The sequence below is a fragment of the Oncorhynchus mykiss genome, chromosome 10, assembly GCF_057628025.1.
Source record: "Oncorhynchus mykiss isolate SJ-2025 chromosome 10, ASM5762802v1, whole genome shotgun sequence".
Taxonomy (NCBI): domain Eukaryota; kingdom Metazoa; phylum Chordata; class Actinopteri; order Salmoniformes; family Salmonidae; genus Oncorhynchus; species Oncorhynchus mykiss.
In genome coordinates, this window is record NC_143031.1 from 83,940,595 (window position 1) to 83,953,891 (window position 13,297).

A 13,297-nucleotide genomic window follows, 5' to 3' on the forward strand; every position below is an offset into this window, starting at 1 on the left:
ACGCCTCTAGCACTGAGGCACAGTCTGTTGGGCTGTATGTTTTGATTTGTAATACATTCCATGAACGCCATGAGGTCTGCTTTGTTTAGTTTTTTGTGCTGTCTGTACACGGCTGTCTGTACACGGCTGGCTGTACAGGGCTGGAAAAAAAATCTCTCATTCACAATTTGACAAGCACTCGATAATGCCATAATCCCCCACCCCAAAAATCAATGCATTTTGCAGCTAGTGGCTGTTGTGGCGTTGGGCTGAATATTTGTTTTTTTTTTTGTGCACCATTATAATTCCCTTCTTCCTGCTTCTTCCTGCTGTGCGCTGAAGAAAAATATCTGAAAAAATCTGAATTATAAAGAAATATATACACTGCCATTAAAAAGTTTTGGGTCAGTAAGAAAAAAGCACGGAGTTGCCTCTTCACTGTTGACGTTGAGACCAGTGTTTTGCGAGTACTATTTAATAAACCTGTCCGTTGAGGACTTGTGAGGCGTCTGTCTATCAAACTAGACACTATAATGTACTTGTTCTCTAGAACGTTTTGAGGATCTGAGGACCCATGCCAAATCTTTCCAGTCTCCTGGGGGAGAAAAGGTTTTGTCGTGCCCTCTTCATGACTGTCTTGCTGTGTTTGGACCATGATAGTTTGTTGGTGATGTGGACACCAAGGAACTTGAAACTGTAAACCCGCTCCACTACAGCCCTGTCGATGTTAATGGGGGCCTGTTCATCCTGCCTCTTCCTGTAGTCCACGATCAGTTCCTTAGTCTTGCTCACATTGAGGGAGAGGTTGTTGTCCTGGCAACACACAGGAGGACCTCCTCCTTATAGGCCGTCTCATCATTGAGACGGGGCCTACCACTGTTGTGTCGTCAGGCCTCCCACTGTTGTGTCGTCAGGCCTCCCACTGTTGTGTCGTCAGGCCTCCCACTGTTTTGTCGTCAGCAAACTTAATGATGGTGTTGGAGTTGTGTTTGGCCATGCAGTCGTGGGTGAAAAGAGAATACAGGAGGGGACTAAGTACACACCCCTGAGGGGCCCCAGTGTTAAGGATCAGCGTGGCAGATGTGTTGTTCCCTACCTTCACCACCTGGGGGCGGCCAGTCAGGAAGTCCAGGATCCAGTTGCAGAGGGAAGTGTTTAGTCCCAGGGTCCTTAGCTTAGTGATGAGCTTCGTGGGCACTATGGTATTGAACGCTGAGTTGTAGTCAATGAATAGCATTCTCACATAGGTTTTCCTTTTGTCCAGGTGGGAAAAGGCTGTGTGCAGTGCGATTGAGATTGTGTCATCTGTGGATCTGTTGGGGCGTTATGTGAACTGGAATGGGTCCAGGGGGTTTCTGGAAGGATGCTGTTGATGTTGATCTGCTTCGGCCACGAAAAAAAGGCAGTTGTATAATTAATCAATAAGGCCCGGGGAGGGGTGTGGTATATGGCCAATATACCACGGCTAAGGGCTGTGTCCTCATTGCGTCGTGCCAAGAACAGCCCTTAGCCGTGGTATATTGGCCATACATCACAAACCCCCGAGGTGCTTTTGTTCTATAATAAACTGTTTACCAATGTAATTAGAGCAGTAAAAAAAATAATGTTTTTTCATATTGGGGGGTTTGAGCCCTGAATGCTGATTGGCTGACAGCCGTGGTATATCAGACCGTATACCACGGCTGTCAGCCAATCTTCATTCAGGGCTCAAACCACCCAGTTTATATATAAGAATAGTACCTTGCAGGATTCAATAGTTGGAATTGTTACAGTTGCCCTGTTTCTGTTCCTGTTTCCTGTTTCTGTTCCTGTTTCCTGTTCCTGTCCCTGTCCATGTCCCTGTTCCTGTTTCTGTCCCTGTTCCTGTTCCTGTCCCCGTGTGATTGTCATTCTAATGGAATCCAGAAAGAACAAAACCCCTGTCCTCAAAACAGTTCCTGTTCCTGTCCCTGTTCCTGTCCCTGTCCCTGTCCCTGTCCCTGTTCCTGTTCCTGTCCCTGTTCCTGTCCCTGTTCCTGTTCCTGTCCCTGTTCCTGTTCCTTTTCCTGTCCCTGTCCCTGTCCCTGTCCCTGTCCCTGTCCCTGTTCCTGTCCCTGTCCCTGTTCCTGTCCCTGTCCCTGTCCCTGTCCCTGTCCTCAAAACAGTTACATCAAAAGGTGCAAAGTTACAGACAAAGACATCAAATTAAATATTTTTATTTTATAAAAAAAATTAAATGTAAAATAATATTGTGCCATATGAATTGACCGTCCTGTATTGTACATAGTCTGGTCATCTAGGTTTGTACCTATAGACCTTCCATCACCATGACGATACGCAGTCCAGTAACTGAGAACATTGAGACATCAAGGGGTTTGTGACGATGTGATGTGATGATGTCATGGTGGCGCGTGGCACTTGCAATGATGAGGGTTGTGGGGTAGATTCCCACGGGGGCACCACTATGACAAAAAAAACAAAGCAATCACTATGCCCTCACTACTGTCAGTTGTTCTGGATACGAGGGTCTACTAAAGAAGGGATGAATAGTTCAGCAGCAATTACTGGCGTAGGGCGAGGGGGGTTGCCCCGGGGAACGTGCGCTGCCAGAGCCAGCAGAAGACGCCTGGACCACCGGGGCTGTTTTCCAACGAGCCCAAAATCAATTTTCACATAGAGATAAGTTGCTGTTTGTTAAGTATTTCAAGAAACTGAAAAACGTATATCACGCGAGAATTTGTATATTCCACAAGTATGATCAGTTTAACTGTTTTATACAGATAATTATCAGACTCAATTTTCAAATGTTTAAACACTAATATATATATATATATATATATATATATATTCACAAAAGTAGGGTGCTGGGCCTTTACTAGTTCTGTATTAGCGGACTGACACAGACTTTTTCAGCTGGCAAAAAAAAAAAAAAACTCCCGCGACTATGTACTCATATATTTCCCTTACGAGGCAAGGTCAGCGTCAGGCAGCAACTCGTTTCTATCAATTATTCAGTATGTGTGTGTGTGTGTGTGTGTGTGTGTGTGTGTGTGTGTGTGTGTGTGTGTGTGTGTGTGTGGACGGGGGAGATATATTATGCTGTCGGACTGTGACTCGGCTGAACGAACAGGTTTTAATCAACAGATATATCTAAACGCAGCGGTAGACCATGTATTTGGTGCTCATGTTTCATGTTTACACTTGAGTTATATATTACCGGCCCCGTTACGGTGTCGAATCATCTCCTCTCTCCGGTCCGGGGACTAGCCGCCTTTACCATAGTGACCTCCAGCGAGTGGACGGAACAAACCGATGCAGTCTGCGATGTACGCGAGGAGGAGACACACCTCGAGCGCATTCTTCTTGGAATGAAGCGTTCTGCGATGCTGATGCGCCAGTCTGTTCCGTTTTGACAGCTCGGGACAGAGAGACACCTACTGATAATACACAACTTGGATTAAATATGATGGTCTCTGAGCAAAAGCGGTGCACTGTATATGTGGGGAAAAAGGAGGGGGGAATTTGGGACTTAAACCGTGTGTCAATCATTGAGCACTGACATTTTATTTTACCTTTATTTAACTAGGCAAGTCAGTTAAGAACAAATTCTTATTTTCAATGACGGCCTAGGAACAGTGGGTTAACTGCCTGTTCAGGGGCAGAACGACATATTTGTACCTTGTCAGCTCGGGGGTTTGAACTTGCAACCTTCCGGTTACTAGTCCAACGCTCTAACCACTAGGCTAGACTCTCACAGTCTCAAGTCAGAATTAGATTCTCATCATTTTTTTTAGATATTCATTAAGTGTTTTAAAGTTGAGTTTAAGCCCACCAATACAGCACACACACACGTTAATAGCTGGTCCTCACACATGACAGCAACTAAATCAACTGGTGCGGTATATATATATACATATATATGTGGTATAAATTAACACGGGTCATAACACCCCACCCTCTCTATCTCCTCTCTCTCTTCTCCCGCTCCCCGGGGTGAGTTTAAATGCGAACAGCACGTGGATATCACAATCCTCTCGAGCAGGACGCTCCGTGTAGCAGCTCGAGGATGCAGCAGGGAGGAGGACATTTACTACCCGCCGAGGACGCGTGGATGAGATCTAACTGATTTGTCCTGCTTGGTGATTAAGTTATGTCGAATCGTAACACCTTTGACAGTTTGTCTTCGGAGTATTTTTGAATATTTTTTTGATTTTAGTCCGTTTCTGTCTCGGAGCGGATTGGAGATGACAACGCTGAATGTAAGAGGCAGGTGGGAGAGAGAGAGAGAGAGGGCTGAGAGAGAAGGGAAAAGGGACCGTGTGATTTCAACGGTTTTCTCCAAAGACATGTGAAATATAACTTAACCCTTCGCGGATGTGTGCTAGCGAATAACACATATTATTTCCCTGAATTTTTTTATTTTCTTTTGTTTTTACCCTCGTGCATGAGTGATTAATTAAAATAATGGATTTCTTGAATTTCTCCGGGGTGGTGGACGAGCGGAATACCACATTCCCCAACTCCTCGGCTACCGGGGACAGTGAGTACTCTCTCCTCTCCATAACCGGACTGACGGTAGTCGTCGGCTTTCTCATCCTGTTTACCATTGTGGGCAACGTGCTGGTGGTCATCGCCGTGTTGACCAGCCGCGCTCTCAAACCGCCGCAGAACCTCTTTCTGGTGTCCCTGGCCAGCGCGGACATCCTAGTGGCTACTCTCGTCATGCCTTTCTCTTTAGCTAACGAACTCATGGGCTACTGGTTCTTCGGGAAAGTTTGGTGCGACATCTACTTGGCGTTGGACGTTCTCTTTTGCACGTCGTCTATAGTTCACCTGTGCGCTATCAGTCTCGATCGTTACTGGTCGATCACCCAGGCGATAGAATACAACCAGAAGCGGACGCCTACACGGCTAAACGGGATGATCGTGGTGGTCTGGCTGATCTCGGCGGTTATTTCCTTTCCGCCGTTGATCTCCATGGACAGGAGCAGCGGAGGGGAGATTAGTCCTCAGTGTCGGCTGAACGATGAGACCTGGTATATTCTCTACTCCAGCATAGGATCCTTCTTCGCTCCCTGCGTTATCATGATACTAGTGTACATCAGGTGTGTTGACTTCCCCCCATTTACTTAAACCCTCCTAATGTAGTGCACTTCCTAGTGTATGTCTGAAATGATACCATTTTCCCCAAATGTAGTGTACTTCCTAGCGCAAGTCTCAAATGTTACCCTGTTGCCCTATCTAGTATACAACCTAGTGTGTGTCTGAAATGGTACCCTGTTCCCTATGTAGTATACTATCTAGTGTGTAGCGCTAAATGGAACCCTGTTCCCTATGTAGTATACTATCTAGTGTGTAGCGCTAAATGGAACCCTGTTCCCCTATCTAGTATACTATCTAGTGTGTAGCGCTAAATGGAACCCTGTTCCCCTATATAGTATACTATCTAGTGTGTAGAGCTAAATGGAACCCTGTTCCCCTATATAGTATACTATCTAGTGTGTAGAGCTAAATGGAACCCTGTTCCCCTATATAGTATACTATCTAGTGTGTAGAGCTAAATGGAACCCTGTTCCCCTATATAGTATACTATCTAGTGTGTAGCGCTAAATGGAACCCTGTTCCCCTATATAGTATACTATCTAGTGTGTAGCGCTAAATGGAACCCTTTTCCCATATCTAGTATACTATCTAGTGTGTAGCGCTAAATGGAACCCTGTTCCCACATGTAGTATACTATCTAGTGTGTAGGGTGACTAAATGTAAGTGATGAATCTTCTTCTGATCAGGATCTACCAGGTTGCTAAGACGCGGACGAGGACCATGTCGGAGAAGAAGAGAGAGGTGGAGGACAACGGAACTGCCCCGTTACACTTTAACGGGTTAGGGCAGGGGGGCGAGGAGGAGGGGTGCGGAGGATCTCTGAAGGAAAACGGTGGCAGCGGAGGGGTTGCCCGGGAGAACGGGCACTGCCAGAGCCAGCAGAAGACGCCGGTGCCACAGGGGATGTTACCCAACGAACCCAAATTAACCCCCGACCCCGACGATGGAGACGACTTTGACGACAGCAGCTCGTCGGACGAAAAACCCACATCCGCCAAAAAACATTCCTCTTCCTCTTCCCATCAGCATCAACACCACCACCACCACCACCACCACCATCACCATGACGACAAGAAGGATTCCAAACCTTCAGAGAGAAGGAAGTCCACAGGAAGCAGGAAGAGCAGCTTGGCTTCGTCCAAACGCTCAGAGAGCAAGAAGTCGCGTGCCAGCTCTAAGTCCATCGAGCTGTTTTCGTCCCGTAGGAAACGGCGGAGCACCGTCAACAGGAACAAAATAACAGCGGCGAGGGAGAAGAGGTTTACCTTCGTCTTGGCGGTGGTGATGGGCGTCTTCGTGATCTGCTGGTTCCCCTTCTTCTTCAGCTACAGGTATTCTACTGGTTTCTACTGTGTTTCTACTGCTTTCTACTGTGTTTCTACTGTGTTTCTACTGTGTTTCTACTGTGTTTCTGTGTTTCTACTGGTTTCTACTGGTTTCTATTGTGTTTCTGTGTTTCTACTGGTTTCTACTGTGTTTCTACTGTGTTTCTACTGGTTTCTACTCTGTTTCTACTGTGTTTCTACTGTGTTTCTGTGTTTCTACTGGTTTCTACTGGTTTCTATTGTGTTTCTGTGTTTCTACTGGTTTCTACTGTGTTTCTACTGTGTTTCTACTGGTTTCTACTGTGTTTCTACCGTGTTTCTACCGGTTTCTACTGTGTTTCTACTGGTTTCTACTGTGTTTCTACTGTGTTTCTACTGGTTTCTATTGTGTTTCTGTGTTTCTACTGGTTTCTATTGTGTTTCTGTGTTTCTACCGGTTTCTACTGTGTTTCTACTGGTTTCTACTGGTTTCTATTGTGTTTCTGTGTTTCTACTGGTTTCTACTGTGTTTCTACTGTGTTTCTACTGGTTTCTACTGTGTTTCTACCGTGTTTCTACCGGTTTCTACTGTGTTTCTACTGTGTTTCTACTGTGTTTCTACTGTGTTTCTACTGGTTTCTACTGTGTTTCTACTGTGTTTCTACTGTGTTTCTACTGTGTTTCTACTGGTTTCTACTGTGTTTCTACCGTGTTTCTACTGTGTTTCTACTGTGTTTCTACTGTGTTTCTGTGTTTCTACTGGTTTCTACTGTGTTTCTACTGTGTTTCTACTGGTTTCTACTGTGTTTCTACCGTGTTTCTACTGGTTTCTACTGTGTTTCTACTGGTTTCTACTGTGTTTCTACTGGTTTCTACTGTGTTTCTGTGTTTCTACTGGTTTCTATTGTGTTTCTACTGTGTTTCTACTGTGTTCTACTGTGTTTCTACTGTGTTTCTGTGTTCCTACTGGTTTCTACTGGTTTCTATTGCGTTTCTGTGTTTCTAATGTGTTTCTACTGGTTTCTACTGTGTTTCTACTGGTTTCTACTGTGTTTCTACTGGTTTCTACTGTATTTCTACTGTGTTTCTCCTTTTTTCTGTGTTTCTACTGTTTTCTACTGGTTTCTACTCTGTTTCTACTGTGTTTCTACTGTGTTTCTGTGTTTCTACTGGTTTCTACTGGTTTATATTGTGTTCTGTGTTTCAACTAGTTTCTACTGTGTTTCTACTGGTTTCTACTGTGTTTCTGCTGGTTTCTACTGTGTTTCTACTGGTTTCTACTGTGTTTCTACTGTGTTTCTGTGTTTCTTCTGTGTTTCTACTGGTTTCTGCTGTGTTTCTACTGGTTTCTACTGTGTTTCTGTGTTTCTACTGTGTTTCTACTGTGTTTCTACTGTGTTTCTACTGGTTTCTACTGTGTTTCTGTGTTTCTACTGGTTTCTACTGTGTTTATGTGTTTCTACTATTTTTCTACTGTGTTTCTGTGTTTCTACTGTGTTTCTGTGTTTCTACTGGTTTCTATTGTGTTTCTACTGTGTTTGTGTTTCTACTGTGTTTCTACTGGTTTGTATTGTGTTTTTACTGTGTTTCTACTGTGTTTCTGTGTTTCTACTGGTTTCTATTGTGTTTCTACTGTGTGTCTGTGTTTCTACTATGTTTGTGTTTCTACTGTGTTTCTACTGGTTTCTACTGTGTTTCTACTGTGTTTCTACTGTGTTTCTGTGTTTCTACTGGTTTCTATTGTGTTTCTACTGGTTTCTATTGTGTTTCTACTGGTTTCTATTGTGTTTCTACTGGTTTCTATTGTGTTTATACTGTGTTTCTACTATTTTTCTACTGGTTTCTATTGTGTTTATACTGTGTTTCTACTGTGTTTCTGTGTTTCTACTGTGTTTCTACTGTGTTTCTACTGGTTTCTATTGTGTTTATACTGTGTTTCTACTGTGTTTCTGTGTTTCTACTGTGTTTCTTCCGGTTTCTACTGTGTTTCTGTGTTTCTACTGTGTTTCTACTGTGTTTCTACTGGTTTCTATTGTGTTTCTACTGTGTGTCTGTGTTTCTACTGGTTTCTATTGTGTTTCTACTGTGTGTCTGTGTTTCTACTGTGTTTGTGTTTCTACTGTGTTTCTACTGGTTTCTATTGTGTTTCTACTGTGTTTCTACTGTGTTTCTACTGGTTTCTACTGTGTTTGTGTTTCTACTGGTTTCTGTGTTTGTGTTTCTGTGTTTCTACTGTGTTTCTGTGTTTCTACTGTGTTTCTACTGTGTTTCTACTGTGTTTCTACTGGTTTCTACTGTGTTTGTGTTTCTACTGGTTTCTGTGTTTGTGTTTCTGTGTTCTACTGGTTTCTGTGTTTCTACTGTGTTTCTACTGTGTTTCTGTGTTCTGCTGTGTTTCTGTGTTTTTATTGTGTTTCTGTGTTTCTATTGTGTTTCTGTGTTCTGCTGGTTTCTGTGTTTCTACTGTGTGTCTGTGTTCTACTGGTTTCTGTGTTTCTACTGTGTTTCTGTGTTCTACTGGTTTCTGTGTTTCTACTGTGTTTCTGTGTTCTACTGGTTTCTGTGTTTCTACCGTGTGTCTGTGTTCTACTGGTTTCTGTGTTTCTACTGTGTTTCTACTGTGTTTCTGTGTTCTACCGTGTTTCTACTGATTCTACTGGTTTCTACTGTTTTTCTACTGTGTTTCTACTGGTTTCTACTCTGTATTTCTACTATGTATTCTACACAGTAATACTGTAATACAAAGTTTTCCAAAGCTCCCGAGTTCTGTAACATCTTTACCATCAGGTAAGAGGAGCAGACACAATTGAGCCAATTGTTTGTCTCGCATCACTCGTTGTTTACCTGGAGTTTGTTGTTTTTTTAGCTTCTTAAGTCATATGATTGTGTTTTTTTTTTTACTTGTAAGGTCGATGTGGTGAGATTTCACTCTAAGGTCGTGTCCATCTATATTTAGTAGGGTCCTTTGTAGAGATCCGGGCGGTGGCATTTGGGACGATAACTAAATACTTGTAAAATATATTTATTTGACTACAGCCAGGTGGTGGCCAACTGTTAGTTTGATTGTATGGATTGATTGATTGATTAATTGATCGTATTTGATCTGCTTTACAGCCTGTATGGAGTGTGCCGGACGCCGTGTGAGATCCCCCAGTCTCTTTTTAAGTTCTTCTTCTGGATAGGCTACGTCAACAGCTCCCTCAACCCCGTCATCTACACCATCTTCAACCAGGACTTCAGACGAGCATTCCAGAAGATTCTAGTCTGCAAGTCAGGGAAGAGGTCTTTCTGAACGTGGATAGTCCAACAGTATATACTGTACAGTACATGGACCTATATACAAGTCAGGGAAGAGGTCTTTCTGAACGTGGATAGTCCAACAGTATATACTGTACAGTACACGGACCTATATACAAGTCAGGAAGAGGTTTTTCTGAACGTGGATAGTCCAACAGTATATACTGTACAGTACACGGACCTATATACAAGTCAGGGAAGAGGTCTTTCTGAACGTGGATAGTCCAACAGTATATACTGTACAGAACACGGACCTATATACAAGTCAGGGAAGAGGTCTTTCTGAACGTGGATAGTCCAACAGTATATACTGTACAGAACACGGACCTATATACACAAGTCAGCGAAGAGGTCTTTCTGAACAGACAGGGATGTGGGCCTATATATATGAACATGGATGAACCTATATGATATGTTATGATATGTTAGTCCATTACGTTTGACCAGAACGCAGTCATTCAGAAAATACTGTGCAAGTCATGGAAGAGGTTCTCCTGATGGGGAAGTCACATGGACCCTAATGCTTTCCCTAGTCACATGGACCCTAATGCTTTCCTAGTCACATGGACCCTAATGCTTTCCTAGTCACATGGACCCTAATGCTTTCCCTAGTCACATGGACCCTAATGCTTTCCCTAGTCACATGGACCCTAATGCTTTCCATAGTCACATGGACCCTAATGCTTTCCCTAGTCACATGGACCCTAATGCTTCCCCTAGTCACATGGACCCTAATGCTTTCCCTAGTCACATGGACCCTAATGCTTTCCCTAGTCACATGGACCCTAATGCTTTCCCTAGTCACATGGACCCTAAGGCTTTCCCTAGTCACATGGACCCTAATGCTTTCCCTAGTCACATGGACCCTGATGCTTTCCCTAGTCACATGGACCCTAATGCTTTCCCTAGTCACATGGACCCTAATGACCCTAATGCTTTCCCTAGTCACATGGACCCTAATGACCCTAATGCTTTCCCTAGTCACATGGACCCTAATGCTTTCCTAGTCACATGGACCCTAATGCTTTCCCTAGTCACATGGACCCTAATGCTTTCTCTAGTCACATGGACCCTAATGCTTTCCCTAGTCCCATGGACCCTAATTCTTTCCTAGTCACATGGACCCTAATGCTTTCCCTAGTCACATGGACCCTAATGCTTCCCCTAGTCACATGGACCCTGATGCTTTCTCTAGTCACATGGACACTAATGCTTTCTCTAGTCACATGGACCCTAATGCTTTCCCTAGTCACATGGACCCTAATGCTTTCCCTAGTCACATGGACCCTAATGCTTTCCCTAGTCACATGGACCCTAATGCTTTCTCTAGTCACATGGACCCTAATGCTTTCCCTAGTCACATGGACCCTAATGCTTTCTCTAGTCACATGGACCCTAATGCTTTCCCTAGTCACATGGACCCTAATGCTTTCTCTAGTCACATGGACCCTAATGCTTTCCCTAGTCACATGGACCCTAATGCTTTCCCTAGTCACATGGACCCTAATGCTTTCCCTAGTCACATGGACCCTAATGCTTTCTCTAGTCACATGGACCCTAATGCTTTCTCTAGTCACATGGACCCTAATGACCCTAATGCTTTCCCTAGTCACATGGACCCTAATGCTTTCTCTAGTCACATGGACCCTAATGCTTTCTCTAGTCACATGGACCCTAATGACCCTAATGCTTTCCCTAGTCACATGGACCCTAATGCTTTCTCTAGTCACATGGACCCTAATGACCCTAATGCTTTCTCTAGTCACATGGACCCTAATGCTTTCCCTAGTCACATGGACCCTAAAGCTTTCTCTAGTCACATGGACCCTAATGACCCTAATGCTTTCCCTAGTCACATGGACCCTAATGCTTTCCTAGTCACATGGACCCTAATGACCCTAATGCTTTCCCTTGTCACATGGACCCTAATGCTTTCCCTAGTCACATGGACCCTAATGCTTTCCTAGTCACATGGACCCTAATGCTTTCCCTAGTCACATGGACCCTAATGCTTTCTCTAGTCACATGGACCCTAATGCTTTCCCTAGTCCCATGGACCCTAATTCTTTCCTAGTCACATGGACCCTAATGCTTTCCCTAGTCACATGGACCCTAATGCTTCCCCTAGTCACATGGACCCTGATGCTTTCTCTAGTCACATGGACACTAATGCTTTCTCTAGTCACATGGACCCTAATGCTTTCCCTAGTCACATGGACCCTAATGCTTTCCCTAGTCACATGGACCCTAATGCTTTCCCTAGTCACATGGACCCTAATGCTTTCTCTAGTCACATGGACCCTAATGCTTTCCCTAGTCACATGGACCCTAATGCTTTCTCTAGTCACATGGACCCTAATGCTTTCCCTAGTCACATGGACCCTAATGCTTTCTCTAGTCACATGGACCCTAATGCTTTCCCTAGTCACATGGACCCTAATGCTTTCCCTAGTCACATGGACCCTAATGCTTTCCCTAGTCACATGGACCCTAATGCTTTCTCTAGTCACATGGACCCTAATGCTTTCTCTAGTCACATGGACCCTAATGACCCTAATGCTTTCCCTAGTCACATGGACCCTAATGCTTTCTCTAGTCACATGGACCCTAATGCTTTCTCTAGTCACATGGACCCTAATGACCCTAATGCTTTCCCTAGTCACATGGACCCTAATGCTTTCTCTAGTCACATGGACCCTAATGACCCTAATGCTTTCTCTAGTCACATGGACCCTAATGCTTTCCCTAGTCACATGGACCCTAAAGCTTTCTCTAGTCACATGGACCCTAATGACCCTAATGCTTTCCCTAGTCACATGGACCCTAATGCTTTCCTAGTCACATGGACCCTAATGACCCTAATGCTTTCCCTTGTCACATGGACCCTAATGCTTTCCCTAGTCACATGGACCCTAATGCTTTCCCTAGTCACATGGACCCTAATGCTTTCCCTAGTCACATGGACCCAAATGCTTTCCTAGTCACATGGACCCTAATGCTTTCTCTAGTCACATGGACCCTAATGACCCTAATGCTTTCTCTAGTCACATGGACCCTAATGCTTTCTCTAGTCACATGGACCCTAATGCTTTCCCTAGTCACATGGACCCTAATGCTTTCTCTAGTCACATGGACCCTAATGCTTTCCCTAGTCACATGGACCCTAATGCTTTCCCTAGTCACATGGACCCTAATGCTTTCCCTAGTCACATGGACCTTGATGCTTTCCCTAGTCACATGGACCCTGATGCTTTCCCTAGTCACATGGACCCTAATGCTTTCCCTAGTCACATGGACCCTGATGCTTTCCCTAGTCACATGGACCCTGATGCTTTCCCTAGTCACATGGACCCTGATGCTTTCCCTAGTCACATGGACCCTGATGCTTTCCCTAGTCACATGGACCCTAATGCTTTCCCTAGTCACATGGACCCTAATGCTTTCCCTAGTCACATGGACCCTAATGCTTTCCCTAGTCACATGGACCCTAATGCTTTCCCTAGTCACATGGACCCTGATGCTTTCCCTAGTCACATGGACCAATATACATTGGGCTGTATTTAAAATGCCAACATATTCTCTATGAAGGTCTTATGGATTCACATGTGACCAGGCAGAGGAAGGATATCAAGGAT

The 13,297-nt window shown here is 44.3% G+C and overlaps 1 protein-coding gene across 1 annotated transcript; it reads left to right on the forward strand.

Moving 5' to 3' along the window:
• The first annotated feature begins 4,217 nt into the window (after positions 1 to 4,217).
• On the forward strand, positions 4,218 to 9,747 carry LOC118936798 (alpha-2C adrenergic receptor-like). Its single transcript, XM_090188508.1, has 3 exons — positions 4,218 to 5,063; positions 5,748 to 6,392; positions 9,480 to 9,747. The coding sequence occupies exons 1-3, from the start codon at positions 4,423 to 4,425 to the stop codon at positions 9,655 to 9,657; spliced, it is 1,464 nt and encodes a 487-aa protein (XP_090044634.1). The 5' UTR covers positions 4,218 to 4,422; the 3' UTR covers positions 9,658 to 9,747.
• Positions 9,748 to 13,297: the final 3,550 nt, after the last annotated feature.

Bases quoted from the DNA above. Each gene is read 5' to 3' on its own strand.
- LOC118936798 (XM_090188508.1), top strand. From the start codon at position 4,423: ATGGATTTCTTGAATTTCTCCGGGGTGGTGGACGAGCGGAATACCACA. The intron at 5,064-5,747 runs GTGTGTTGACTT...TCTTCTGATCAG, and splicing joins ATGATACTAGTGTACATCAG to GATCTACCAGGTTGCTAAGA. The intron at 6,393-9,479 runs GTATTCTACTGG...TCTGCTTTACAG, and splicing joins CCCTTCTTCTTCAGCTACAG to CCTGTATGGAGTGTGCCGGA.